Below are 27,814 nucleotides of genomic sequence, written 5' to 3'. Positions count from 1 at the left end.
TCATTCTTCTTGCTTCTCACCTCCTAGCAGATGTATCTCCAGTGTGCTGCAGGCTGCCTGCTGGCTCTTGCACTGTGTCTTTTTTAAAATAATTATTTTAAAGTCATTCATTTAAAGACATTTGCAGCCCAGCTCCTGCTTTGGGGTTCTTTAGGGGTGCTGGTTGTGTTTGCCTGATTTGATGACAGTGCTGTGGAAGCTCTGGCACTGGGGCATGCTGGAATTGAGGAGCATCAGCTGGGGGACTACAGCATTCCCTTTGGTCATGTTGTCTGTGCAGGAACCCCCTTGAGTCCGAGCACCTGAGGTGGATTAAACCTGCTTCTTTCTGTGCCCCAGTGCAGGAGTGACAGGGGTGGGATGGATGGGATGGACAGACACCAGAGATCTCTGCAGCCAGGTCATGGAACTTGTGGTTTATTGCAAAGGGCCTGGGTGCAGGGCCCTGCTGGGGGCTGCCAGACACAGCTCGGAGCAGGCCCCAAAGAGGGAAAGAGAGGTAGAGAGAGTGAAGGCAAGAGCGTGGTAAAGAGGATGAGAGAGTGAGGAAGAGTAAAAGAGAGCAGAGTTCCTGTTACAATACCATAAATCATCTTCTATGTTGAATATTCTAATTCTCACTAACTAATCTAATACGAGATACAAATCCTATAGCATTTACATACAGCCTGTAAGAATCACTACATTACCATACTGTGTTACATTTTAAGCCCTAAAAACTCCTCTTTGGACCCCTTCTGCCAAGCTGGCAGGGTCTGCTCTGACCCTTGGAGCTGTTTACAAGCAGAGGGTTTTGTTTCATCAAAAGGGGATCATCTTCAGCTGGCCACACCACTGTTTTCCAGTTTAGTAACTAAGGCATCTCAAAGCTTGCTTTCATTTCAATCTCACTTACAGTTTCCATATTCTCAAAACCTTTTGCCAGGCAATGACATTGATAAGGCTTTCCTGTTTCATCTCCCCCACTCCCCAGGCCAGTTTTGCACCGAGGATGTGGATGAGTGCCAGCTCCAGCCCAATGCCTGCCAGAACGGGGGCACCTGCACCAACCACAATGGGGGCTACGCCTGCGTCTGCGTCAACGGCTGGAGCGGGGACGACTGCAGCAAGAACATCGACGACTGCTTCACTGCCTCCTGCGCCAACGGCTCCACCTGCATCGACAGGGTGGCCTCCTTCTCCTGCATCTGCCCCGAGGGCAAGGCAGGTGAGGGCACACTGCTTGCACAAGTCTGGCACTCGCACGGAAGGCGCTCCCTGGGGTTTAGGCGCTTGTTCAAAGTGGGGTGTTTACTCTGCGCGCTTCGCCACCAGGAGGAAACTTGTCCATGAGCAAGGGGCTGTTAAACCCCTCTAGCCTGGGACAAAGTAGTATTTGTGTCGTGCTAGAAGACTAACTTAGTGCAGTTTAGGTTGCAAGGAAAGATCTTTTTCCAGCTGTCCTTAAAAGCAGCTCTGGTCCATGCGCAGTGGTGAGAGCGCTGGGCACGGAAGGAAGATGTCAGGATGGCAAACGTGTGACATGGAAACACACGAGGTCCCAGCTGTGTTTCCAGGGGAAGCCTATGGCACAAGAGGGACCCCTCACTCCTTGATGAACTGAGAATTGATTATCTGAAGGGTGGTGGTGGACTGAGAGTTGGTGATCTGAGGGATGGATGTATGGGGAATTTGGTGGGGGGAGGAGGAATGTTTTTGGAGGGTTTTCATTCTGAGTTTTGTGTGTGTTTCTCTTTATATATAGTTGTAGGTTAATAAAGTTTTTTTTTTCTTCTTTATTCCAAAGCTGGAGCCTGCTTTGCTCTATTCCTGGTCACATCTCACAGCAGACACCAGGGAGCATATATTTTCATGGGGACACTGGCATTGCACCAGCATCAAACTGTGACACTAGCCCTTAGCAGAATCTGTATTTGCTTGAGAAGTTGCACATGAATGTGACTTGCCCTATGCCCTTTGTAATAATTATAGGAATCCAGAAACCAAATTTACGTATTTTTATGTGATTGTGTTAGGACCTCGCTGGTATTGTGGAAAATGTTCTGGTTTAGGTTAGGTGAAAGTCTATCTCCTAACTACATGGAAATAAAAGTGATCTGCATGTCTGAATTAAAGTGAGCTTCATGTGCACCTTTTCAGATGTCAGAAAAATTATCATGCTGGTTTGAGAGAAGAGGTAGTTAACTGCTGCAAGATCGAGATTTTGATAATGGTCAGCCATTTCCCTGGTTCAGAAGTGCTGGACACACCTCTAAAGCAACAGAATTTGTATTTAAATATGATGTTCTGTAAGTGTGTGATGAATTCCCTGTGGTAGTTCAGGGCTGAAGCCTGCTTAGGTTTCTTGCTGTGGGAGTCTCTATCTGAAATACCAGGACACAGAATGTGTGTAAAATACATTCTGGCTGCTTCATCTCTCTATTTTAATAAACTCTTGGATGCTTCTTTAGGTCTTCTGTGCCACTTGGATGATGCCTGTGTTAGCAATCCGTGCCAGAAAGGTGCTCTCTGTGACACCAACCCTGTAAATGGAAACTACATCTGCACCTGTCCCCAGGGCCATAAGGGAGCAGACTGCACTGAGGATGTGGATGAATGTGCAATGGGTGAGTTTCTGTTTGCTCTCTGTGAGTTCAAGAGCACACATTTCATCATTTTCTCCACATACTTGAGACTCCTTTTGTCCCCTTCCATTTCAGTGTCTTCAGATGCATTTTAAACTTGTGTGAGACCTGGGGCAAAGGGCTGAGCTGGAATAGTTGTCCATGTTTGAGCTGGAATATGAAAAGCAGGGGGATGCTTAGCCATTCTTCCTTGTGCAAGAGGGCTTTAGCACTGTGTGGGGAGTGCCTGCAAACAGATGTGATAATGAAGCTGTCCCTTAGAACTGCAGGGTGCAACGAGAGCACCGCAGTTCGTGTGGGAGCTGTTGCAGCTACGGCCTGGGTAGAAATATATCAAGGCTGTTTGACAGCCAGAATGTGGCTGGATCTTTTGAGTGCCTTCCAAGACTGGTGACCACGTGGGCTTTTAAAGCTGTAGTTCTCTGGTAGCATGCTGTTGTGTTGTTTTGGGGATTAACTGCACTCTTACAGACTTACTTACAGTTTTGTGAGTGCTCGTTCATGCTTCTAGAGAGTGATGCGTGAAGGTAATGCCTAACCAGCACATGGAAGGGTTGGAAAGAAGCTCTTCTTTGAATTTCATTCCTCAGTCTGCCTTGGACAAGAGTGCTGTTCCTTTTTGAAAACACAAAAAGGACAAGTTTGACTGTTTTGTGGCTGTGGCGGCATCTTGTCGGCCTCGGGAATGAAGTAAATGTAAAATGTGATCTGGAAATAAAGCCTTGAAAACATAATTAATTCTCTAATCCCTGCTAGCTGATACTTAGCTCTTAAGAGCTGTCATTAGTAATATGGGACAGAGTTACTCCTCTGGTCCCCGATGGTGACAGCAATCCTTCTTTTTGCCCCTGACGGGCAAGGAACTGCCGCTGTTTTCTTCAGTTTTCTTTTCCCCAGCAGGATGAACAATCTTTCCCCAATGTTACTTGCCAGAAAGGAATGCCCATGAAAAGACCACGACTAATAAAGGATGCTGTGGCTTTCCTGCTCTGGGGAGAGGTTTTCACAGAATCACAGAATAATGAGGTTGAAAGAGACCTCTAAGATCATTGAGTCCAACCCATGCCCTAACACCTCAACTATAGCACCAAGTGCCATGTCCAGTCTTTTTTTAAACACATCCAGAGATGGTGATTCTGTCACCTCCCTGGAAAGAGCATTCCAGTGCTTTATTATTCTTTTGGTGAAGAATTTTTTCCTAGTATCCAACCTATCCCTTCCCTGATGTAGCTTGAGACCGGTGGGGTTGGTCTCTTCCATCGGGCAGTCCTCTGGTTCTGTCAGTGCTGCCCAATGGAAGACACCAACCCCACCTGTCTGCAACCTCTCCTCAGGAAGTTGTAGAAGAGCAATAAGAGAGAGAGAGCAATGATTTTGACCCACACACTTGTGTCTATCCCGTTCTTGCAGCAAACAGCAATCCGTGTGAGCATGCCGGGAAATGCGTCAACACCGAGGGCTCCTTCCACTGTGAGTGCCTGAAGGGCTACACAGGGCCCCGCTGTGAGATGGACATCAATGAGTGCCACTCCAACCCGTGCCAGAACGATGCCACCTGCCTGGATAAAATTGGAGGCTTCACGTGTCTCTGTATGCCAGGTGAGGGGAGGTTCTGACCGGGAACAAAGCTGCAGAGGGCTGAAGGCTGAGACGGAGCCTGCTGTGGTGGCACCAGCCAGGAGGAGCTGGCATTGGTGTGTGGGAGGGAGAAAGCAATTAGAGGGCTGAGAGAGAAACCAGTCTCTGCATCAGCCTGCTGAGCTGGGTATGTGTGAAAGTATTTGTTACTATACCTGGTAAAGTGCATGTGCAGAGTCATCTGTCTCTCTGGCAAAGCCAAGCAGGTGCAACCTCTAAAAGAGTGACTGTGTTTTGAGGTATGCATATGGTGATTTCAGATAATAAATGGTGTTTGGGGTTTTTCTGTGCTTAAAATACCCCAAATAATGCAAGCTCCCATTGAACTGAGGAAGTCATTGTAAAAAAAAGCTACTTGAATGAAATTGTGCTTGTAAAATTTGCATGGCCAATGTAACCAAGGACCAATGTTAGTCTTCTGCTTTGCACTTTGATAGAAAGGGGTGAAAAAAGAAAAAGATGCAAGCTGCCAGTTGCACAGACTTATAAAATACTAAAATCATTAATATAAATAAAGAATTGTGACTCCTGTAGGAGATCAGATGATACCCTGACAATTACAATGAGTTTTTATTAATATAGTATTTATTAATATATAATACATTTTGAAAGATGGAACAGGAAAGGCTAGTCCCAATTATTTCACCCTTCTTAATGTTTTTCTTGTACTCTGCCATTAGCTATAAGCCCTTGAGCTAAAACAATCTGTTGTGTTTGTTTATGTACCTTTTACAAATTAATTAACCCCTTCTCAAGTGGAAGAAAACATTAGATGTGAGTTCGGCATTGACTTCTGCTGTTGCTGGTTAGGTGAGCATCTTCAGCAACAGTGAAACCTACACAATCAACATCCCTTTTTAGCCTCTGGTGTATATTCTTACCTCATAGTTTCTGTCCACACTGCAACCTTGCAATGAAACTCTGCTTAGACTTTCAGCACTGGTGTAAAACTCAGTTACACTCTCAAGGGCACTTTCTACAGCCTTCAGTCACCTCTTCTAATTTTTTTTTTTTTAATTTTTTAAACAGGTTTTAAAGGCGTTCACTGTGAAGAAGATATTGATGAATGCCTGAGTAATCCCTGTGTGAACAATGGAGTTTGTCTTGATAAAGTCAACCGCTTCCTCTGTGTCTGTCCTCCTGGTGAGTTCTGATTTCTGGAAGCTTTTCCTGCTTCCCCCTACCAAGAGCTGCACAGGTATTGTGGGTGAAATGTTTCTTGTGAGTCTCTGTTTTTTTTAGGGCAGTACCTGTTTGTGTGAGTTGCAATCACTATTAAATCAGAATAGTTTCATGTTGGTTGCAATAATATTGTGCCTGTAACTGCGTGAGCATTGACAGACAGTTGGACACCTCATCTAAAAGGGCAGCTGGCAACGAGAGCTTCTGTTGTTGTGGAAATTACAGTGAGATTCTCAGCACATTTTAAAGATCAGACCCTCTGCACACTTTTTGCCTTTTTTCTGAGGTTTTTAGGCAGAAGCTGGTTTTGCATCAGTGTAGTTTATGGTGCATGCATGAGGAGTGAGTTGAATTGGGCTTCACTAGAAAAGAAAAAGAGCTGAGCTGAGGGATCAATGTTAGCTGTAGAGTGAACATCACTTATTTTCTTCGTGGGTTAAAAAATTTTTGAGTTCAGAATTTACATGACAAAAGCCTGCTCTGCAGCCCATCTTGTTAACTAATGATGTTCAGGCTCTTGCTTTGGTTTCTTCCTCCAAGAAGAATTCCTCATGGTTTTTTTTTTAGCTCAAACTGCCCAAGGATCTGCATCACCTGACATCACCTGTCAATACTTTGTTAACTATTTCAAGAACTATTTTGAAACTTCCAGTGCTATATTGCAGCACATTCCATACTGCTGCAGTAATTCTAGTCTGAAGACTCTAGTGATGTCTAGTATGCGCTGCTATTTTATTTTTAGCCTCTTGCTTTGATTGCCTTAAAGATTTTTATCAGTGGGCTCTCAGCTTTACAGGCAGGCATGCTGTCCAGTGCTGGATACTGCTTTATTTCTTTTTGGCTTGGCCATTTCAGTTTTAAGCTGACCTGGAGGACTTTGGAGGGTGGGTTTGATGAGGAGTGCGCCCACGCAGGGCATGGTGTGCGTGCTTCGTGATGCCACTGGATGTGGATTGGCTGGGCTTGAGGGTTTGTTGGAGGTGATTGCTGACAGTGCAGCTGTCCTGGTGAAGCCCTTCAGTGACTCCTGGTTTCCCTGTGCCTCTCAGGGTTCAGCGGGGCCGTGTGCCAGATTGACATAGACGACTGTTCCAGCACGCCGTGCCTCAACGGAGCCAAGTGCATTGACCACCCCAATGGCTACGAGTGCCAGTGTGCCACAGGTCAGTCTGCTGTTCTGAGCCCCTGGGGGCAGAGGACATGGAGCCTAAGGACGTGAAAGGCTGCTCTCAAAGATGTCACTGGTTTTTTCTTTCTTTCTCTGAAATGCTGCTTGCTTGTTGCAGGGCTTTGTCCACTCCTTTGTGCAGGGAATAGTATTTAAGTAGAGGAAGCCTTTCACTTGTGGCAGTTGAGTTCATAGTTGATGGGAGTTCTGCCTCCCTCTTTCAGCACCATCCTTTGCTTCCCAGAAGATGACAGCTTCTTCTGTACTAGCCATGGAATCCACATTTGGGAAAACACGAGTGTGATTTACCTCCCTCTCTCCCAAGTCAGATTATATCATGTGCACTTGGAAAACAAGAGATGAGCAGAGCAGTGCTGCTGTGCATTCTGATTTCTGTTACATCAGAAGGCTCAGTTGCATTTTATGTCAGAAGTTGCATTTTATGTCAGAAGGCTAAGCCTGAAATGCAGTACCAGTTGTGGAAGAATTCCACTCAGAGTTTGAGTGGAAATGATTTGAAGTGATTTGTCAGGTACCACACAGAAATTATGGCAGAGCTGTGGCCAGAACTCAGGTGTTTTTTTAACGCCTGATGAGTTACATATTCAGAAGCGTCAGGTTTAATGATAGGATTTTCTTATCTCCAGGCCTCCAGGGGTGATGTAGATATGCTCTTATCTTCATTTTTACATCTGGTCAAATAAGAGGGTTCAGAGCTGTTTGTTCTAATTCTCAGTAAGCAGCTACACTTGGTTGCTTTCAGTTCATGGTCCCTGATACACTGCTTATGATACAGATTCAGGCATGAAATGCCTTGGCTTTAGCTCTTCCATTGGGAAGATTTCTAATTCCTGGAGCTGTATTACTCCCAATAATGTGCAGTGAGGTTGGTTACATTTATGTGCAAAATTTCTCATTTTGAATCATTCCAATAATCAAATTACTAAGGCAAATTTGACTTCACTGCACAGAATGTAGCAGATTAGCCTAAAAATAGCCTGGTTTTTCTCACATGTGGTCTCCACCATCCCCAAAGTTCCTGAAGGGGCATTGAATTTGTTGAAAGAAGGAGAATGCAGTAGTTCTGACCAGGAGAGGAATAATTACTGTGGTCAGAATTTTCCTTTTGACTACTTCATGTGACAAACTAAGCAAAAAGAAGGAAAAGCTCAAATCTTCTCCAAACGTGGAAACTGTTTTAGTCTTTCTCAGGCTGGGGTGTGTTCAGATTGCTTTCATTCACTGAGGCTGCAGAGCTTATCAGGCCTGGGTGGGTCTGGGCAGTGTAGGGAAGGACAATGTGGAGAGCTGTGCCTTGAAAAGCAAATTCTGAATTTGGCACCAGAACTACATAAATCAATACAGAAACTCTAGGTATCCCACCGGAGGAGAGAAGAAAATTGCTTCCACGAAGGCAAATGATGTAAAGGAGCATGTTCAGGCTGAAAGCAACCAAATGCATGTTACTGAAGCAGCAGTTCTAAGTAAAATCCTTGGTTAAATATTTCCACTGAAAATGGAAGAGGGGATGCTGTATTAAGGCTGTTTTCCATCCAGTCTGAAGGATTCTCATATTCAATATTAAAATGGTTTTTTTCCTAGTTGAACTCTTGTCTGCAAAGAGAGAAATCATGTTTTGGTGAGGTATGTTCAGTTAGGAGATACAGAAACATTCCTGATCTCCGAGTGGCTCAGTTGAGCTGCAGTAGCAGGCAAGGTAATGACTGTTGAATGAACGTGTGCTAAGCATTATATTTAATATTGACAGCCTTCTGTAAGACTGAAATGTGGAGTTCTTCCTGGGGGCAGGTCAGTTACTGGACATTGAGTTTGAGTTTGTTCTTGCTCTGCTCCTCCCATGGTGTGAGTGCTGTGTTTGTGTTGTTCCCTGAACGGGAATCGCCGGCTGCCGACGTGATTGAAAACTGCAAAATGTTTGGCCAAATGCTGTACAGATAGCTCTATTTACTGCTTGCTTTTTGTCTTTTCTTTCCCTTCTGGCATTATTCCACTTCTCCTTCCCAGTGGTAGATCATGGCTTTTCTTTTCTTGGGTTGTTTCAGGTCTTTCCTCTTTTATTTGTTTCTGCCCTCTTTTTTTTCCCCCCCCCTCTGCCACCATTTCTCCCCTTATCAGTTTGTTTTTCCTCCTTCCCTAACATCTTTTTATATCCATCTCTCTAACTAGCTTCCCTTCCCTCTCCCCACCCACTTCCACACCCATTCATCCAAGCATACGTTCGCAGAACTTGGAAATGTTAGCCGTCACCTGGTATGTTTGACCACAGAAATAACCACAAACCTGTATGAAAAATGGGGAGCCTCTTATCCACTTGTAATACTCAGGTGAGAACCACTCTTCAGCTGTTGAAATTCCCTGCAGCTTGGTTTGTATCAGTCTCCAGTTGGTGTCTTGAAATTTCAAGTTCTGCCTTCCTGATTTTCAGCTGCTGGAAGGTAGCGTGAGCTGTTGCTCCAAAACCTCAGCTCTGAAAACAATTTATTTGAAATTGTCCCAGTTTTATATAGCTCTGCTCCATCAAGGAGAGCAGGGCTCTTGAGGAGGGACTTGTTTGTTGCTCCTAGCCTCTTGAACCCTCTAGCCCCTTTTGTGGATAGGTTCTGCCCCTGTCTGTTGCTCAGGATGTTTCCCAGCTGAAGCAGAATGAAACATTGCTGCCAAATTGCTGCTTGTTTCATTGCTCCTGACCAAGAGGTTGCATGCAGCCTTCAGTAAATTTGCACTTGGTGCTGGATTGCAGTTACTGAAAAGCTTCCCAGTGAAGGAGGCAAGAGACTTTCTAATAAGCAGAGCTGCAGAAGCTCTGACATGAGCCAGGGGAGTTCCCCTAGGAAGGTTTCAGCAACATCTTTGCAGTAATTGCTCATTTTAACAAGGTCAGCCCCACTCTGTTCCTCTGTTGCTGTGCAGAGGAAATAATGGCAGGAGTGTGCCTTCAGACAGTTTATACTGATGCAAGTAAATATTTCTGATGGAGATCTACATGTTTCCTCTCATGGCTACTGTTCCAAATAACCTGAAGGTGACCACTTCCAGTGCCAGGGTTCTCCGTGCATGCTGCTGTTCTGTAATGCTGTGAACAGTGGAGAGTGCTGTGTTCCAGGGCTGGAAGTGCGGTTGGGGTGCCCAGTTACCCTTTGTGCTCTCTGCCACTTTGCTGATTCTTGATACAATTCTTTCTGTACCTGCATTATATTCACTGCAGCATCCTACCAGTGGACCCCTTCCTTACTCGTGGCTTTTCCTCAGGTTTTACTGGCACTCTGTGTGAGGAGAACATCAACAACTGTGACCCAGACCCCTGCCACCACGGGGAATGCCAGGATGGCATAGATTCATACACTTGCATCTGCAACCCTGGCTACATGGGTGGCATATGCAGCGAGCAGATTGATGAGTGCCACAGCAATCCTTGCCTCAACCAAGGGCGCTGCATCGACCTGGTCAATGGCTACCAGTGCAACTGCCTGCTGGGCACCTCAGGTATGGAAAACACCACTGCAAGGCTGGGATTCAAGCAGAACTCAAGCATCTGGTTAGTTCTTACCTGTGCTCTGGTGTGGGCTAGGTTGAGAGTATCATTTTCATGTTGGTTTGCCATGCTGAACTTTGGTGTGTTTGTGTGGATTGCCTAACCCTCACTGGTGCTGCAACCAGTCTTGGGAGAATTTGCCTCTTCTTTACTCCAAAAAAAATCAGGCCTGCAGAAAAATTAGGCATAGTGTTCAAAGTGTTTATTCCTCTGTTAAAATATTTAATACGAGCTCAGGGTCATATTCAGTCAGCACCCAGTGGCTCGGGTGGCATTCCTTGGTGTTGCAGCGCTTCTGCATCATCACCTGTTTAAGTTGCCCCAATGTGACTTTGAAGCAGGTGGGATTCTTAATTAGGCTATTTTGGGAAAATAGTTTTGTTGCCTTCTTTGTAAGATTTACCCTCCTTATTCCTCTAACTCTTATTTTTTTAAATCCAGGAATAAACTGTGAGAATAACTTTGACGACTGTGCCAGTAACCCGTGCATTCATGGCACCTGCATCGATGGCATCAATCGCTACAACTGTGCCTGTGAGCCTGGATTTACAGGTAAAGTCAGCTACCCAGGGGCTCTCAATTGTTTGGAAGATGGTTATCCAAATAGCCAGGGAAGTGCTCTTTGCACACTCACTGCAAGGGATTCAGTTGGTGTCTCAGTAAATCCCTCTAATCTTTGGATCTTAGCGTCTTACATTACAGCCAGTTCTACCAAACAGAAAAATGGCCTAATCTGTGCTGTGAAATGCCATTCTTGTTAGGTAATTAAGTCCAATTCATGGTTCTTGGGTTTATAACAAATAAACCCACGTGACTTTGGTTTATTATTTACAGCCTCTTTCCAGGGACAGAGAGATTGTGGCCAATATGGAGAGGTGTTTGATTAGACTCTGCCTAGAGCTTTGACCATGAACAGTAATTCTATTTCTGTGAAATCAGAGCATTAACTTGGTGTTCTCATGAGTTGCTTCCCACACTGAAGTTTTTCAGTACTTCTCTGTCATAGCATGGTCTGTTCTGTTTTCTTTTTATACTACAAAATTTCTTTGGTACAGTCAAAGTGGGGCTGAAAAAAGAAGTGGTTAGACACCTCTGGATCCATGTTTAGAGCTCTGAGTCAACATCAGGACTGTTTCTGATGACTAAAGCACATCTCACCACTGTCTGTAAGGGCATTCGTGTTTTGAGCTGTGTAGGGTAATAGAAAATAATCATTGTGAGTCAGTTGGTACTGTTTATTACAGCTTTCTCGTCACGTTTGTTGCTGTTTATTACTGAATGATTCTAGTTAGAATAGATCTGAAATGCATTAGAGCTCTAAATGTTTTGCTTTTCTCTTGGGGTCTTTCTAAATTCCTGATGCTCCTTCCTTCTCTCCTCTGGCTCTGGCATGGTGGAACTCTCTAGTTCCCAGAATAAGATGAGGGATGATGCTGATCACTCGTGCCTACCGCTCTCCTAGGTTGCTGGCATTCCATATTTGTTATCCTGCTGGATCTCTTACTGTTGCACTGTTAAAATAATTCAGTAATGTGATGAATTGGCATAGTCCAGTCTTTAAAGAGCTGGCTTGCATGGGGTCTTGGTACTTTGTCATTTCCTTCTGTTAAAAATGCTTTCAGCTTACTGCATCATTCACTCTGTTTAGCTTTCCAGCCTCACAAGTCCTTTTGGTCACTGCTTCAAGGATCTTGCACTCGTAATCAGAGGCAGGCAAAACAGGAAACGGTGTTTTTAGAGCCCCTTTTGCGCAATAAACCACAGGAACTGTATTTACTGCAGACATTTGGGCACTATTGGTTGTTCAAAGGGTAGGTACTTCAAAGCAGAGCAGCAGGGCTACGACAAGTGCAGCTCAAGAGGTTTGTTGCAAGCATGATACAGCTGAGTGGTTTTTGCTTTCCTAATCCATATTAACTGGTGATTTTAGTGGAGATTCTGGAATGGTTTGTAAATACTTGCTGAGTGTAAGTGCTGCATCTCTCGGAAACGCTTCTTTTGTTCTCTTGGCTTGAGTGAAAGCACGGAGGCATGTGAGCTCCGTGCTGCTGCCTTGGCTTCCCCGAGCTGTGTGCTCTTGCAGAGGTGCAGAGCGAGCAGCAGTCGAGCAGCTCAGCTCAGCAAGTGTTGCTTTCCCCTGCAGGGCCCCGGTGCAACGTGGACATCGACGAGTGCACGTCCAGCCCGTGCCACAACGGCGGCACGTGCGTCAACGAGGTGAACGGGTTCCGCTGCGTGTGCCCCGAGGGCTTCCACCACCCGCACTGCCAGCCCCAGGCCGACGGCTGCCTCAGCAGCCCCTGCGTGCACGGCAACTGCACGCACACTGCCACGGGGTGAGCGCCCAAACCTGCCTGCAGCCTCGCTGCCTCGCTCTCCAGACCTCCAGCTCCCAGTTTTCCCCTTATTTCTCAGAGTAGGATCCCGGTTTACCTGATGCCTGTGGCATAATCGCAGTCGAGAATCTCGCCCGTCTCACCCGCACTGCGGTGGCTTCCAGGGGCCCTTCCCAACACTGGCCAGCTGAATCCATGGTCAGCAACAGCAGTGGGTTATTTATGCACCATCTGCATCCAGAGCCCTGCTTGTGTTGGAGCAAGCACAGCTCCTCCTGCCTTCAAGCAGAGCCAGGCTGCCAAGTTTCAACACAGCTCCTCGTGTCCACTCAGTCTGGAGAGGGTTCTCTGTCTTCTGCTACGCTCCCTCCAAATCCTTTTGATTGCAGCTGCCTTTGCCACAAATCTGCCATGGCAAACAAACTGCCATAATAAGGTGCAGACCTTCATTCAGCAGCTGGTGTTTCAGCATAAGTGGTGCAGGGTGTACTGCCACCATCTAGAGGGAGGGTTTGGTGATTCTGGTGTGCTGTGGGTCCCAGGATGAGCTGAGAGATGAGAATTTGACTCCCAAGTTCTCAGAAGGCTGATTTATTATTTTATTATATTATATGAAAAGAAATTATACACTAAAACTATACTAAAGAAGGAGAAAGGAGACATCAGAAGGCTAGACAAGAATGATAATAAAAACTTGTGACTGACAAGAGAGTCTGACACAGCTGGCTGTGATTGGTCATTAATTAAAAACGATTCACATGGAACTAATCAAAGATGCACCTGTTGGCGAGCAGCCTCCAGAGCACATTCCCAGCAAACAGATAATTATTGTTTTCATTTCTTTTCTGAGGCTTTTCAGGAGAAAAATCCTGGCGAAGGGATTTTTCAGAAAATGTCATGGTGACACTAGTGAGCTGAGTGAATGCATTTAAAATAAAGATACTGTTCCAAATTAAATCTTTGGGGAGCAGCAGCAACCTATTCCATCAAAACCTAAAGCCCTGAGTGTGGGGACTGTCTTTATTGGCTAGTGCTGTTCTTCCTACCCAAACACTGTATCAAGGAACAGGCTGACAGCTTTTCCTCTAGGGATGGATATTTCACCCAGGACACTTTGTCCACTGCTGAGATTTTGTCAGCTTTACTCATATTGTTGCATGTCTGAGAAAAGAAAGGAAAATTCTGTCTGGGTCTTTTGATGGCAGTAGTTGCTTCTGAATCTTCCAATGCAGGAAGACTAAATGCTGATTTTGGGAGCCCTAAACCAGATTTCTTTTTGGTAATGGTAATTCTGGAGTGGTTTTGTTTGTGAAAGTTCTCAACTATACATGGAATAGCCTCCCAAATATGTGCTTTATCGTGGGAAGTGTTGTCAGCATTTGGGCAGGGAAGTGATTTGGTGCTGCAGGTCACTCTATAGGGCAGGATGCAGCACTTTTCCTGGAGCTGGCAGGAAAGCTGCTTTCATTGCTCATTCAGCCTCCTTGAAGGCTTGGAAAACAGATTTTTGTTCACCTTTTCTGTCACGTGTCACCTTGCATTTGTGCACCTCACGCTGTGCCAGTGGAAGGGCAGGGACAGAGGCCAGTGTGTGCTGTGTGCCCTGAGTCCAGGCTGATTCACCAAATCCTTGCTTCTCCATCATCTACTGCAGATTTTGAAACCTGATGGAGAAGATTGCTCCTGCTCCCAGCCAGCTGTTTTCATTTGAAACCACTATTTGGTATTAAATCAGTCTAGTTATCTTTGGAGCCTATTGTTCCCCTCCACTCCTTTTTTTCTAATTTGTTTTTTTTTTTTGTTTCTGTCTTTGAATATGTTGAGATGGTCTTATCAAAGCAGAAACACATTGCTGGTTGACTGAACACTTTGTGAAAACTGTAATGAGGGAAGTGTGGTTGTAAGGGAGGGTTTATTTTCAGGATTTTCAAAACTGTACAGCTGAGGCAAGCAATCTAAAATAACTTAGGGCTCTTCTCAAGAGGGTTCCTCTGGTTTTCTCTCCAAAACTATTCTGCAGGAGAAACTGGTAGAAGAGTTACTTCAAAATGTCCTGAATTAATGCTGTTTTGCCTTTCAAGGTACAAGTGTGTCTGTGACCCAGGCTGGATAGGAGATTACTGTTCAACAGAAGGGAATGAATGTAAATCAAACCCGTGCCAGAATGGAGGAACCTGTGAGGACCTGCTGAATGCATACAGATGTACCTGTAGGAAGGGATTCAAAGGTGAAAATTGAGAAAAAATTTGTTATCTTTTCCCTTTTTACTACATTGCACCTTTAGGGTAATTTCTTTTTGTTAAACTTTGTGGAAAAAATAATCAAGATGGGAAAGGCCATGGCTCCATGAAGTTAAATTAGTCAGTTCCTGTAGACATGGTACAGTAATAGAATACTTGGCAAGGGCTTGTCTAAGCCTTGCTTGGAATCATTAAAAAATGACCTGTTGGAAGCTTAGCTTGATTTTCTTTGTAAATTATGAAATTTACATAAATGCCCTGGAAATTGGAGGGGCATTAAACTCAAAATGGCCATGGCTGCTTCTACACTGAGCCCATGAGGAGTGCTCTGCTCTCCTTTTCCTTCTGCTGGGATTTTCCAAAACGTGGCAGTGCTGCCCACTGCAGTGTGGGATAACCACACAGTGTGAGTTACAACCTCTTTGTTCATTCTTCCAAGAGGCACCAAGCTCTCAGCAGCAGCACATTCTTCAGCTTTTCCCCATTCTGCCCTCCAGGTGTGAACTGCCAGGTGGTGGTTTCTCCTTGTTCCCCTAATCCTTGTGAGAACTCGGGCGTCTGCCAAGAATCTCCTGACTCTGAAGGCTACACCTGCCAGTGTGCCCCTGGCTGGGAAGGTAACTGGGTGGGGATTGAGGTGTGCTGTCAGTGCTGTCAGCGCTGGCTCTGAGCCTCCTGCTTTGCTTGGGATGGGGTCTCACCCTTGCACTGTGCACCTTGCAGGGGAAAGATGCACGGTGGACATTGATGAGTGCCTCTCCAAGCCCTGCAAGAACCACGCCCTGTGCCACAACATCCAGGGCAGTTACCTGTGCGAGTGCCGGCCCGGCTTCACCGGCGGCGACTGCGACACCAACATCGACGACTGCCTGGCCAGTACGTACCAGCACCTCGCTCTGCGTTTCCCAGCCTTCCCCAAAATCCCCCAACTGTTTATTCGGAAGGGTCTTTTATGATCTCTTGCCCAAAATAAAAAACCCAAACTTCAGCTTTGTAATGTTTGAGGAAGTCAAAATCCATTGTGTTCGCCTGCTAGAATGGACCACGGTGTCCTAACTGATGGCAGCTGTTGTTCCCAGGTCCTCAACTCGAAAAGTTTACATACCTTAATAAGAAGCACTGTTAAATGCAAAATTGTATTTGCCTGAAATTTTAATCCATCAAGTTAAAGTGCCACTGCAGGGCTTACCTGTATTTCAGCGTTCAGTTTGATGGAGGTGTGGTGGGAATCTGGGCTGCAGCAGTCCTTCCTGAAATGTCTGTCTGGCATTAATATTCTGGGAAGAGTGGGTCCTGTTGCAGTTCCAGTTAATCCATATCTAAAAGCAAATTAGGCAGCAGGAAGGCCCTCTGCTCTGGAATAGGTATCAGTTGCAGGGGGGGAGGCCATACACTGATGAGTACTGGAATGGCTCAAATTGCAAGAAAACAAGTATTAATTTCATGTCCTTGACACTGCTGTTTATAAGGGAAACCAAATACATAGTAGCTTCTTTTTCTTACTGGGCGTATTTTATGTCATCATCAGATAAAATCAGAGTCTCCTGAGAAATGTCACGTGTTTAAAAGTTCATCTGTTACTATTTGAAAAGTGCTTTATCAAACCTTGGAGGAGTTCACAATGCTGTCATTCTTAGATTGGCCAGGTCTTTAAAAAAACACAACCAAATGAACAGAAAAACCCAAAACAACCACCCCAAAACAAAAGAAAAGAACCTAATTCCCTGGTTTTTGCTATCAGCTTAAAACCAAAGTGGAGTTTTGAAGATTTAAGGTGTGAACTCAGCAAATTGTGTTTTGCATTGGAAAAAAAAATGTAAATGCATGACTGCTGTAGAGAAGGATCCAAACGAGTCAATTAGCAAAAGTTACCGTGGGAGCCCCCAGAGCAGCACTCAGAGAACTTCTGAGGTGTCTGGCTCAGGCTGAGCTTTTAATTCCTTCATTCTGAGCAGACAGGTACAGTACACAAAGTGTCACGGTGCAGTGACCCGGAGCTTTGCTTACTGAAGCCAACAAAATCATTGCCTGCCCTGTTAGTTTTTGTGTGGGTGCCTGAAGATAAAAACGTTCTCCAGGTGTTCGTCTTTCCCACTGGGACATCTCTGTCCCTCCTCCTGAGTGTTCTGAGAGCTATGGGATTCACCCCAGTGTTGTGTTAGGCAGCACACCCGTGAGGCTGAAGAGGCGTTTCACATCGCTGCCACAGCTGATTTCATTTAGCATAACAAAAACCTTCCATGCCTTGAGCCAAATGTCTTTAATCTATGAAGCAAACAAACCCTCCGACAACAGGAACTTATTGAAAAGTTGATACCCGAGTCTCCTTCTTGTGTCAGTGAATGTGTGGCACAGAGAATTAATGCACAGCTTTTGGCTTCACTCATACATGGCTCACTGCCACAGACACAACATTTTGTAGCTGCCAGGGGTCTTGCTTTGAATGTGCTTTTTCTCTGCAGTAGTCAAATGACCTTTAAATGGATGCAGGTGTGTCTCATAATACAAATTCTTAACATGTGAGCATGTTTCTCAATCAATAAATGAGCTTTAATTACCTTTCACATTTCTTTTCTTCATTTCCCAGCATTGAAATGAAGGTTTGATAAAGCACTTTTCAAACATCAACAGAGTTAGCTTATGATACTTATGATAAACTGCAAATTTTTTGTAGAGTCTATTTGCTTTTTCAAGTTCATCTTTTAGTAGTACTTAAAGGTAGTCCTAAATCCAAAATTTAGTAACCTATTTTTCAACCCCCTTGCTTTCTCCCTTCTTCCTCCCCCCTCCCAGTTGCCCTCTCTGCCTCCATATATTAGGCTTTTGCTCTGTGGAATGCAGAGTGGAAAAGGAATCTGGCTTCAGGAATGTGGGTCTTAAATCACAACGTGGTAGGAGAAAAGCAGGAAGAAATTACTGAAAGGCAGAAACCTTTCAGGCAGATTGGTGCTTGTGGAAGCAGAAGGAATACAGTAGTAGGAGGTGGCTTAGACCAAAAAAAAACAGTAAAACAGTGGCATGCAAGTAGCAAGAGCATGGCAGAGATAAGGAAAACATCAAGAAATGCAGTGATTGAGGAGAATCCTTGGTGGTGCAGGAGTTAGTGAGCTTTTTTGGCAGCCTTTCCCCAAGCAGTCTGTGATGCTGGGAAAAATGTCAAGTGCTCACGTGTGTGCTCATATACACATACAGGTTTGATTTGACTGCACTGCTTTCATGCTGAAAATTAAGCACACAGGTTCTCTCTTGTGTTGAGAGAGAATGTGCTGAGTTCTCTGATGAATAAAACTTGGTAAGGAAGAAGAAACAGTTGCTGCTCAGTTTTTATTGTATCAGTAGACATCTGTCACAAAAGCAGCATTTGAATTTTTAACCAAGAGGCTTTGGGTTTTGGTTGAACAAATTCCAGCAGAGAAACCTTTAGGCCCTGAAGGTTGGCCGTGATCCCACAGCTCCTTGTGAATTTCTGATTGATAATGCTTTGCAGTTACCTGTTCCATAAAGTGGCTGAGAGAAACCTGTCAGTCCTCTGTCCCACTCTGGGCTGTGTGGCCTCTTTTTTCCACACAAATAGCTGCTCTAGGCCTGGCCTTTCACTGTTCTTGGTTTTTGTGTTGCTGAAATGGCCCCTGAGGTATTAAAGTCTTTTTTCCCAGCCCTGTGACTGAAGAAGTCGAAGTTCCCTGGCTCTGGTTTTCAGGGTTGATTATTTTCTCTTATCTGTTCCATTCTCTCTCTGACCTGCTGAGATCTGCCCAGCAGGTCGGGTTGTGGCACAGTCCCTGCCCTTGGGGTGGTGTTGGCTTTTTATACTAAGAGCTACCTGTACTTTATTTACAATAATTTTCCAATACCTATCACCTATGTTAGACAGTCTGTCTCTACTCTAAACCAATCCAGAAGTGTCACCATCACAGCAGAATATGGAGAACAAGAAGAACAAGGACAGGACATGCCCAGATTCCTCCATCTTGCTTCTTGAACCCCCATTCTAAATCCCCAAAATTCTACTTTTTCACCCTGTGACAAATTCACTATCATTCTGCTCAAACTCTTGTGGCTTGTAAACCTTCACACAAAGTTGGTAATCATTTCCATGGGCTAAAATCAAAGGCACAGGTGTTTGTGACTCTGTGCCAAGGTCTCTGAGCCCCCTGCCAGGGTCTGGAATCACCCAGGGCAGCCAGAGGGATGTCCTGGGTTCTGACACTGTCACCCTTTTTAACACTGCTGTGGTGCTTCTGTCCCAGACCCCTGCCAGAACGGAGCTTCGTGCGTGGATGGGATAAACTCCTTCTCGTGCATCTGCCTGCCTGGATTTCACGGGGACAAGTGTCAGACAGACACCAACGAGTGCCTGAGTGAGCCCTGCAGGAACGGGGGCACCTGCACCCACTACGTCAACAGCTACACCTGCAGGTGCCCGCCGGGCTTCGAGGGCACCAACTGCGAGAGCAACATCGACGAGTGCACCGACAGGTGAGGCACTGCCCCATCCCGCTGCTCCTGCCCCTATCTCGCTGTTCCTGCTCCTGCTCCTGCCCCATCCCTCTGTTCCTGCCCCATCCCTCTGCTCCTGCCCCATCCCTCTGCTCCTGCCCCTATCCCACTGTTCCTGCCCCATCCCGCTGTTCCTGCTCCTGCCCCATCCTGCTGCCCCCATCCCACTGCTCCTGCCCCCATCCTGCTGCTCCTGCCCCCATCCTGCTGCTCCTGCCCCCATCCTGCTGCTCCTGCCCCTATCCCACTGTTCCTGCCCCATCCTGCTGCTCCTGCCCCTATCCCACTGTTCCTGCCCCATCCCGCTGCTCCTGCCCCCATCCCGCTGCTCCTGCCCCCATCCCGCTGCTCCTGCCCCCATCCCGCTGCTCCTGCCCCCATCCTGCTGCTCCTGCCCCCATCCCACTGCTCCTGCTCCTGCCCCCATCCTGCTCCTGCCCCCATCCTGCTGCTCCTGCTCCCAACCTGCTCCCTGCCTGCTCCTGCTCCTGCCCCCAGTCTGCTGCTCCTGCTCCTGCCCCCAGTCTGCTACTCCTGCTCCTGCCCCCAGTCTGCTGCTCCTACTCCTGCCCCCATCCTGCTGCTCCTGCCCCCATCCCGCTGCTCCTGCCCCCATCCCGCTGTTGCTGCTCCTGCCCCCATCCCACTGCTCCTGCCCCCATCCCACTGCTCCTGCCCCCATCCCGCTACTCCTGCCCCCGTCCAGTCTCTTGGGCTCTCTGTGGTCAGGATAAACCTGAGGTGTTAGGGAGTCTCTTTTTCCCAGCCCTGAGATTGAAGAGGAACTCAGGATTCCTCAGCTGTGGTTTTCAAGGTTGTTTATTCTCTGTTATCTATTACATTCCTTTCCTGACCTGCTGAGGTCTGTCCAGCAGGTCAGTCTGTGGCACGCTGACCATGCCTGAGGCAGTATTATCTTTCTGTACTAAAAACTATCTGCACATTATTTACAATAATTTTCCAGTACCTATCACCTATGTTAGACACTGTCTCTACTCTAAACCAATCCAAAAGTGCCACCATCACTCAGAAGATGGAGAACAAGAAGAAAGAGGAAGGACAAGGCACACCCAAATCTCTCCATCTTGGCTGCTGAACCCCCATTCTAAAAACCCCAAAATTCTACTTTTTCACCCTGTGACAAATTCACTATCATTCTACTCAAACTCTCGTGGCTTGTAACTCTTCACACAGAGTTAGTAATTGTTTCCTTGGGCTAAAATCAAAGGCACAGGTGTTTGTGACTCTGTGCCAGGGTCTCTGAGCCCCTTGCCAGGGTGTGGAATCACCCAGGGCAGCCAGAGGAATGCCCTGGGTTCTGACACCGGTCCTGCTCAGGAGCAGCTTCTAACCAGGGCAATTCTCCTTTCCTCCATTTGTCACAGCATACTTGTGATTCTTGCAAGGAAAGCTGGCTTAGCTGAAACACAGTTGTCTGGTCCTCAGTTTCTTCTAACATTCTTCCAACAGCTCCATTACAGCATAAATGTGACAGTGTTTAACAGAAGTTAAAACAGTTAGGGATGCTGGCTTATTGAAATATAAATAATTCATATTTTTGCAAGACCACTATCACATAGGGGAGGGGAAATAATTGGTTATGAATGGTTACTCTGTTGTGAAATACAAAAGCTGCAAAAATGGAAGCAGTGGCCAACTTAGAAAAGCAGCAAAAATAAATTAGCCCTGAGTTGTTGACAACAAATAATATGAAGAAGAAACCAAGAGAAACACTAAATCCACTAAATTCTGTGTTGGAAAGATTTAATCATTGGAGATCTTTTAATGCTTGCAAAAAAAAATGGATGTGCTTTAGCAGTATCAAGATAAAACCTGAGGTCATTCTAAAGGGGGAGGTGTGGAACTGAGTTAAAATGCTCAACAGCTGGTCCTCATATAAATGTTAAGAGATCTTTGAGAGTTAAACATGTGATTCCATCACCTGCCTGCATATTTATTTTAAGCTTTGTTAGGATCGATGTAAGTAACTTCAGGTTCTCAATGGGAAAAAATTTTAACAATTTCTTTAAAACTTGCAGTGGTTAAAAAACTAATTAGAAGTACTCTGTTCTAGTCTAGCTACCAGAGACAAAGTTTGCAAAACTCTAGGTTTTCTCAAGTATTTTCTGCACAAATAGAAAAGATCTTTCCTATCTTTCATAAAATTGCATTTGAGGAGGAGGAGGTATTTTAATATCTTTTTCTTAAGAGCAGGATTGTGTCACTGATGAGGGTGTGTTTAATTTGCACAACAGTTGTTGAATCAAGTGGAGTATGCTGGGTGTTGCAGCAGAGCTCCTGGCTCTTCCTTGGGGTTCATCCTGTTTTTGTTGTTGTTATCAGCCGGGGCAGGAACCAGTCTTGCAGGTATGAATTAAGGATGTAGCAATTTCCAACGCTCTGCCAAGCTGAACCAGTCACACCTTCCCAACCAAAATTACTGAGCTGTGGTGGTTGGCTGATTTGAATTTGGGTCAAGTGATTCTTCCTGGTGTTGTGTGAGAAGCTGCCTGTGAGAGAGTGTCCTCTCCTTTGGGTACCTGGTTTTTGTGAAACACACCAGGGGATTGGCAGCTCCTCTGTCTCCTCTGCTATGCCAGGAGTGGAAATGGCACTTTGCTCTCCCTCTAAGGCAGAATTCAGCCCCCAAGACAGAGGATTTCTCTGATGAGCAGTTTAGAGTTTGATGGGTAGGGTAATGCTGGCATCTCTGCCCTCATCACAGTTGGAATTTTGACATTTAAAACTTGCTTCCCTGCTCTGGGGGTTCAGGGAGCTGAGTCAGGGGCTCCTCTGGTGGAAATACCCTTTGAGGGCACAAAGCAGGTAGCAGGCACGAGTTTGGGTTGTGTGCTTTATCAAACTGATTATCTCAAGTCTGATCTAGCATTATTCTCAGAGGGGCAGGAGTTCCTTTACAAGGAAAACTGAGTCAATTTTGCATGAGTCAATTCCCCAAACTTTCCCAGTCCCTTCTCCTTAGGACACCTAATCTGGCAGAATTTCATATGATCAGAAGACTGGGGGGGAGGGGGATAATTCCTTTGATCTGAATTCTGCCAGGGCATGTATGAGCAGTTTTACAAATCAGGACTTAGGATTCTCATGAGAAGAGAGGGAAGGGATTTAGCAATACCAATACTTTCACATAATTTCAGTGAAGAACATGCTTGTGTTTTGCATGTTGTATGAACTTTTTCCTTGAGAAACCATACCCCTGATTCCTTTGAAGATTTTTTTTTTTTTAAAAAAGGCAAATTGTTTTGTTTCTCATAATTTGTAATACAATTGCAATTTGTAATAAAATGTATCAGTTTGAGCAAGCCACATGAGGTGGTGTTTGTGGTCACATTGAAGCTGGGAAGATTACCTTAAATTAGTTGCCTCCAACACTAATGACTCATTAAAACCCTACTTTACTTTCTTGGTCTGCTGAGGTAGAAGTGAGCTGGAATTCCCTATGATTGTCATTTTCTGCTTGATGCTTCTTCAGCCAGAAGTTAGCAGTGATCAAAAGATCCTGTTATCTGCTTTTCTCCTTTATTTCAGTCATGTTTCGTTGCTATAGGACACAAAAGAACACAACCACACACTGCTGTTCTCAAGGTGAAGAAAAAAAGGAAGTTTAATTTCTGACTCCAACATTTACAGTTTTCTTAGAGTTAAAGGATCGGAGGGTGACAGTGCCACCCCTCCAATGACACTGGACAAACCAACAGTCCATCCAATTTCTCCTCCTCCATAACTGAATGCAAAACAATGAGTTATTTACAGAAAGCGTGTGAGAAAGTTCGTTACAAGAATGTCAACATCAGAGGGCTTGGAAAAATCTTAAAAAAACAGGGCAACAACGTTTATGTTCCCTAATTGCACTTGGTCTCTGCTTACCTTTGCTGCTCCTCCCTTGCAGCTCCTGTTTCAACGGAGGCACTTGTGTGGATGGCATCAATTCCTTCACCTGCCAGTGCCCCCTGGGCTTCACGGGCCCCTTCTGCCTGACGGAGATCAACGAGTGTGACTCCCAGCCCTGCCTCAACAGGGGCACCTGCGTGGACAGCCTGGGCACGTACAGGTGCATCTGTCCCCTGGGCTACACCGGCAAGAACTGCAAGGTGGGTGACTTCTGGTGGCGTTGTTCTTTGGGCTGTCCAGCAGCAGAGGTGGCACGGGAGAGGTGTGGGGTGCCAAACGTGGCTGAGCTGTTCCTCCTTCAGTCCTGCTTGGCCCATTAGGTGCCCCCGTTCAAAGCTGGAAATCATAGAATGGGCTGGAAGAAAGCTTAAAGATGGTCTGGTTCCACCCCCTGTCTATGTGCAAGGAGGAGAAGAGTGGTTATTTATGAGAACAGGTGTCACTGGAACTTGCTAGATTAGTTTTCTTCAATGAAAACCAGCTGTCACCCTGGAAAATGGCTCCATTTCATTCAAAGCATAAAATTGTCCTGATTGAAGACAGAGTCCTGTATTTAAAAAAAAATACAACTAAACAAACCAGCAAACAAGCACAAAACTAAAACAGAATATCAGTCTGATTAGCAGGATTTAGATTTAATGATTTAAATTGTCCTGATTGAAGAAAGAGTCCTGTATTTAAAAAAAACCCAACTAAACAAACTAGCAAACAAGCACTAAACTAAAACAGAATATCAGTCTGATTAGCAGGGTTTAGATTTAATGGTTCATTTTTTTACAGGGAGGTAAATTTTATTCAGGGTTGATTGTAAATTTTTTTTCATGAAAAGCCAGAAAATGTTTTGGGGCAGTAAATGACGTGCCTGTCCTATTCACAACCTCAGTAAAATCTCCAGCCTTGCTTGCACATTTAGGTTCAGGCAGTTTTCAGTTTTCCACAGGAGCTGCAAACCCTGTATGCTGTAAATGACTGACTAGTGCCTGTTAAAAACTCTAACTTGGCATGGCACAGTGGAAACAGAGTGATGTTTTTCAAATCTAAATTCTTTTTGATTCTGTTCTTATCAAAACAGCAAGAATGACTTGAGACTATTTTTGCCTTTGGAATGGTAAACTCTGTATTGGCCTCCTTTACCAGCAGTCTTGAGTGCTGCCATTAAAAAAAAAAAAAATTCTTAAATTTCTGGAAAACACTACAATTTTGTAAGAATTTTGCAACTCTCTTTGGTGCCAGCACGTCTTTGTAAAGCAGGGAGTGTTGGAAAGAAGCATTTTAGTGGCAGTGGGGGAGGTGTTTTTTCAGAAGTATGTTGCTAGACATTAAATTCTCAGGCCTGCTTCTAGGTATTGCTAATGGAGGAAGTGAATGCAAAGTAATGAAGTGATAGAGAAAAGCAGCCCCTCTGCTCCCCTCATTATGCATTCTGGGCACACCACTCCAACCTCATTGGGAGAATTAGCATTGAGAGGGATCCTGAAGTGCTGTGGAGTTCAGCAGTTCCTCTTCTGTTATGTTTGCTTTGTTTTTACTGGAGAAAAGGATTAATGTTCCTTTCCCCAAATTAAAATGCTGTGGATTCTCAAAAGGTCTGCTTTATGTTCAGAGAAGCCTGATTGTAATGTATTACCCATTTTATACAAGGAACCAGAACTTTCTAAATTTAGATAAGTACTCCTCAAAGCGGTATTGAGGAGATTTATAGATTACAGCTACACTGTAGTTCTTGTCTTAGTGGTAAACTGGCTTGACCTAATTAGCAAAGCTAAATAAGCAGGACAAAATCAGACAATGATTCATAAGTTTTAGAATTTGCATGTAAAACAGTCAGCTACTCATTACAAATGCAGAAGCAAGAGGCTCGGTGTTTTTTCTTCTTCACGCTCAACTACATGTGATAAAACTTAATTCCAAGTTTCCTTTTGGTTGCCTGTGAAAGCACAGATTTTTTTTTTTTTTTTTTACTTTAATCTTTGTGAGGAGACAGTTTGCATCTGAAAAGCAGAACTTTCTGCAATTGAAATTGCATTTTACAGCCAAAATTCCATGCTACTCACTTTAAAAACCTCATCCTTCCTCAAGTCAGCTTGAAATCAATCAAATAGCTGTATTAATTTCAAGATGAGATGCTTAAAAAGGAAATTATGGTTAGTGGCTGGTTTATATTACGTCAGACAGTTATTTTGGGTCTTCACTTTCATATGATGATTTGCTGAGTTTTAGACTCTTTGTTTCTATATGAGAAATCAAGAAAAGCAATATACTTTGGCCCATCTTCAGGTCATAAAACTGTTTTGGGGTTTCAGTTGAATCTTGGAAGACACAAAAAGTCAGAGAGACCACAGGGCAGCAAGTAGGGCCAAAAGGAGATATGGTGAGCTAATGATAGAAAGGAAAAGTATGGATCAGAATGTGGAACACATCTGTCATGCTCAGAAAGCAGTGAAGATGGGGGGAGAATAGCTGGAAGCCTCCTGCTACCATGGAGCTAGAAAGCCAGTCTGAGATAAAACCTAATTTTCTCAAACTGAGCCAGTCAAAGATCCAACTTCATGGTGAGGCGTGAGGATTGTGAAATAATGCTGCCACCTGGGGTTTGTTCCTCTGTTCACTTGCACTTTGCCAGGCATGTGAGACTGTCAGTAAAGTATTTGGCTTAGCTTGGGAAGGACTGTCCTGCCCTTTCCAGTGCCACAGGGTGTGACGGTGTTCACAGGGGTCTTAGGATGAGGGAAGAAATGAGGATCTGACTCTATATTTCAGAAGGCTTGATTTATTATTTTATGATATATATTACATTAAAACTATACTAAAAGAATAGAAGAAAAGGTTTCTCAGAAGGCTAGCTAAGCTAAGAAAAGAATGCATAATGAAGGTTTGTGGCTTGGACAGAGAGAGAGCTAGCTGTGCCATGATTGGCCATTAATCACAAATATCCACATGAGACCAATCACAGATGCACCTGATGCATCCCACAGCAGCAGATAATCAATGTTTACATTTTGTCCCTGAGGCCTCACAGCTTCTCAGGAGGAAAAAATCCCAGGGAAAAGATTTTTCATAAAAGATGCCTGCGATGCACATGGATCCCATATTGCAGAGCTCCCTTTCCTTGCATCTTGACTTGTTCTCTGAGTGCCTGTGCCGTGTTTCACGTGGGTTGCTTGCCCTGCAGACCCTGGTGGACCTGTGCAGCAAATCTCCCTGCAAGAACAAGGGCACGTGTGTGCAGACCCTGGCGCAGACACGCTGCGTGTGCCCGCCCAGCTGGACCGGCGCCTACTGCGACGTGCCCAGCGTCTCGTGCCAGGTGGCAGCTTCACAGAGAGGTAAACCAGCATCCTCTGGCTTTCAGCAGCTCTGGGCCCAGGCACCTCCTTCCCCCCTGCTCCCAGAGAGCTTTGCCTCCAGCTGGTCACTTCTCGAGTAATGATACTCTCTGCAGCTCTGGTGTGCTTGGGAGTCGAGGCTTCCTTGGTTCTCCCTGTCAGAAAAATGTCAGAAAGGAAGAATTAAATACTTCATGGGGTCTGAGTTTCAGAAGTGCTGTTTTACATGGACTGTCTTTTTGGAAAATGCATCAGGTCTTCATGCTAAACCCCAGGTTTCCGCTAAACCCCAGGCAGGCCAGGGGTGAAGGCTGTCCCCTTCTACAAGAAAGGCATCTTGGAACTCATGATCAGTATTTTTGCATAGAATACTGATTACCAAGTGCACTATTTAGCCTTATAGGTTATACTATGGCTCCTCAAACTAATAATTTTTCTACTTCAGATGATGTATATGTAAAAGATTTGGTTTTTAAGTGAACTTTGTCTGGCAACATGGCCTGTAGCCCAGGCAGATGGGCACTGTCAGGCCACTTTTGTGCAGGAAATCCAGACAAGCAAATTAAGTGTCAAAGGAGAAAGTATGGGAGCTTGACACCTTTCTGGGGACATTCTAGGTACAAACACTGAACCTTTGTAGAGCAGCAATAGTATTTCAGATATGTACTCACCAGCCAGTGCTAAAGTAACACAGCAGTACAAATACTTCATGCCAGTATTGAATCCAGCAATCCAAAGAGAACAGAGCCTGACTTCATTTGTAAGCCAGTTTTGGTTCTGATCCACTGTCATTTAAGGAGTAACTCTTCAATTTAAAAGTTGCAACTCTTCAATTTGTTGGGTCTACCCATATCCATTCTTGTCTGAGCCACCAGCACTGGCAGCAATCGTGTTTTATGTGTGTGAAAAATGCCAATCACTTGTTTTTAAAATTTTAAAAGTTGAATAGTACTAAAATGGTTATAAAAATAGTAATACAATTACAGTAACAATAATTTGGACAATTTGAATTAGGACAATATGAGACAATAGAACGAAAGATTTACAGACAGTCTGGGTACATTTTTCTGGGCAGCACAAGCCTGAAAAAGGACCCACGTTAACAGAGGATTAACCCTTAAAAACAACAGCCTGTTGCATATTCATACACCTCATCCATGATGCATAAATTCCATTCAAACACAGGATTCTGGCTGGGCAGTGTCAGCTTCTTCCTCTGAATCCTAACAGCGCCTTAGAGGTGGGAAGAAGTTCATTTCTCCTGATAATGGAGCAATAAATTCTCTTTCTCTGAAAGATTTAGATGTCCTGTGGCTGCTATCTCGCTGCAAGTCC

General features: G+C 44.9%; 1 protein-coding gene across 3 annotated transcripts in view; it reads left to right on the top strand.

Moving 5' to 3' along the window:
- NOTCH2 (notch receptor 2) overlaps window positions 1-27,814 on the top strand; it is a 94,993-nt gene that overhangs the window by 43,630 nt on the left and 23,549 nt on the right. Inside the window, exons 6-19 of one of the 3 annotated variants that reach the window (XM_005493591.4) lie at window positions 974-1,207; window positions 2,451-2,606; window positions 4,035-4,223; window positions 5,292-5,405; window positions 6,494-6,607; window positions 9,883-10,116; window positions 10,607-10,717; window positions 12,309-12,501; window positions 14,583-14,728; window positions 15,239-15,358; window positions 15,465-15,617; window positions 18,992-19,220; window positions 23,152-23,353; window positions 26,326-26,479. In XM_005493591.4, coding sequence (XP_005493648.1) covers window positions 974-1,207; window positions 2,451-2,606; window positions 4,035-4,223; window positions 5,292-5,405; window positions 6,494-6,607; window positions 9,883-10,116; window positions 10,607-10,717; window positions 12,309-12,501; window positions 14,583-14,728; window positions 15,239-15,358; window positions 15,465-15,617; window positions 18,992-19,220; window positions 23,152-23,353; window positions 26,326-26,479 — 2,349 coding nt within the window. Of the gene's footprint in view, window positions 1-973; window positions 1,208-2,450; window positions 2,607-4,034; window positions 4,224-5,291; window positions 5,406-6,493; window positions 6,608-8,380; window positions 8,598-8,637; window positions 8,958-9,882; window positions 10,117-10,606; window positions 10,718-12,308; window positions 12,502-14,582; window positions 14,729-15,238; window positions 15,359-15,464; window positions 15,618-18,991; window positions 19,221-23,151; window positions 23,354-26,325; window positions 26,480-27,814 lie in introns of those variants that run through there. The other 2 variants (XM_074546490.1, XM_026797213.2) reach the window with 2 other exon arrangements.

The sequence above is a fragment of the Zonotrichia albicollis genome, chromosome 8 (assembly GCF_047830755.1).
Source record: "Zonotrichia albicollis isolate bZonAlb1 chromosome 8, bZonAlb1.hap1, whole genome shotgun sequence".
NCBI lineage: Eukaryota > Metazoa > Chordata > Aves > Passeriformes > Passerellidae > Zonotrichia > Zonotrichia albicollis.
Note: the sequence above shows the minus strand (reverse complement) of the source record. Positions and strands in the feature narration are given on the sequence as shown.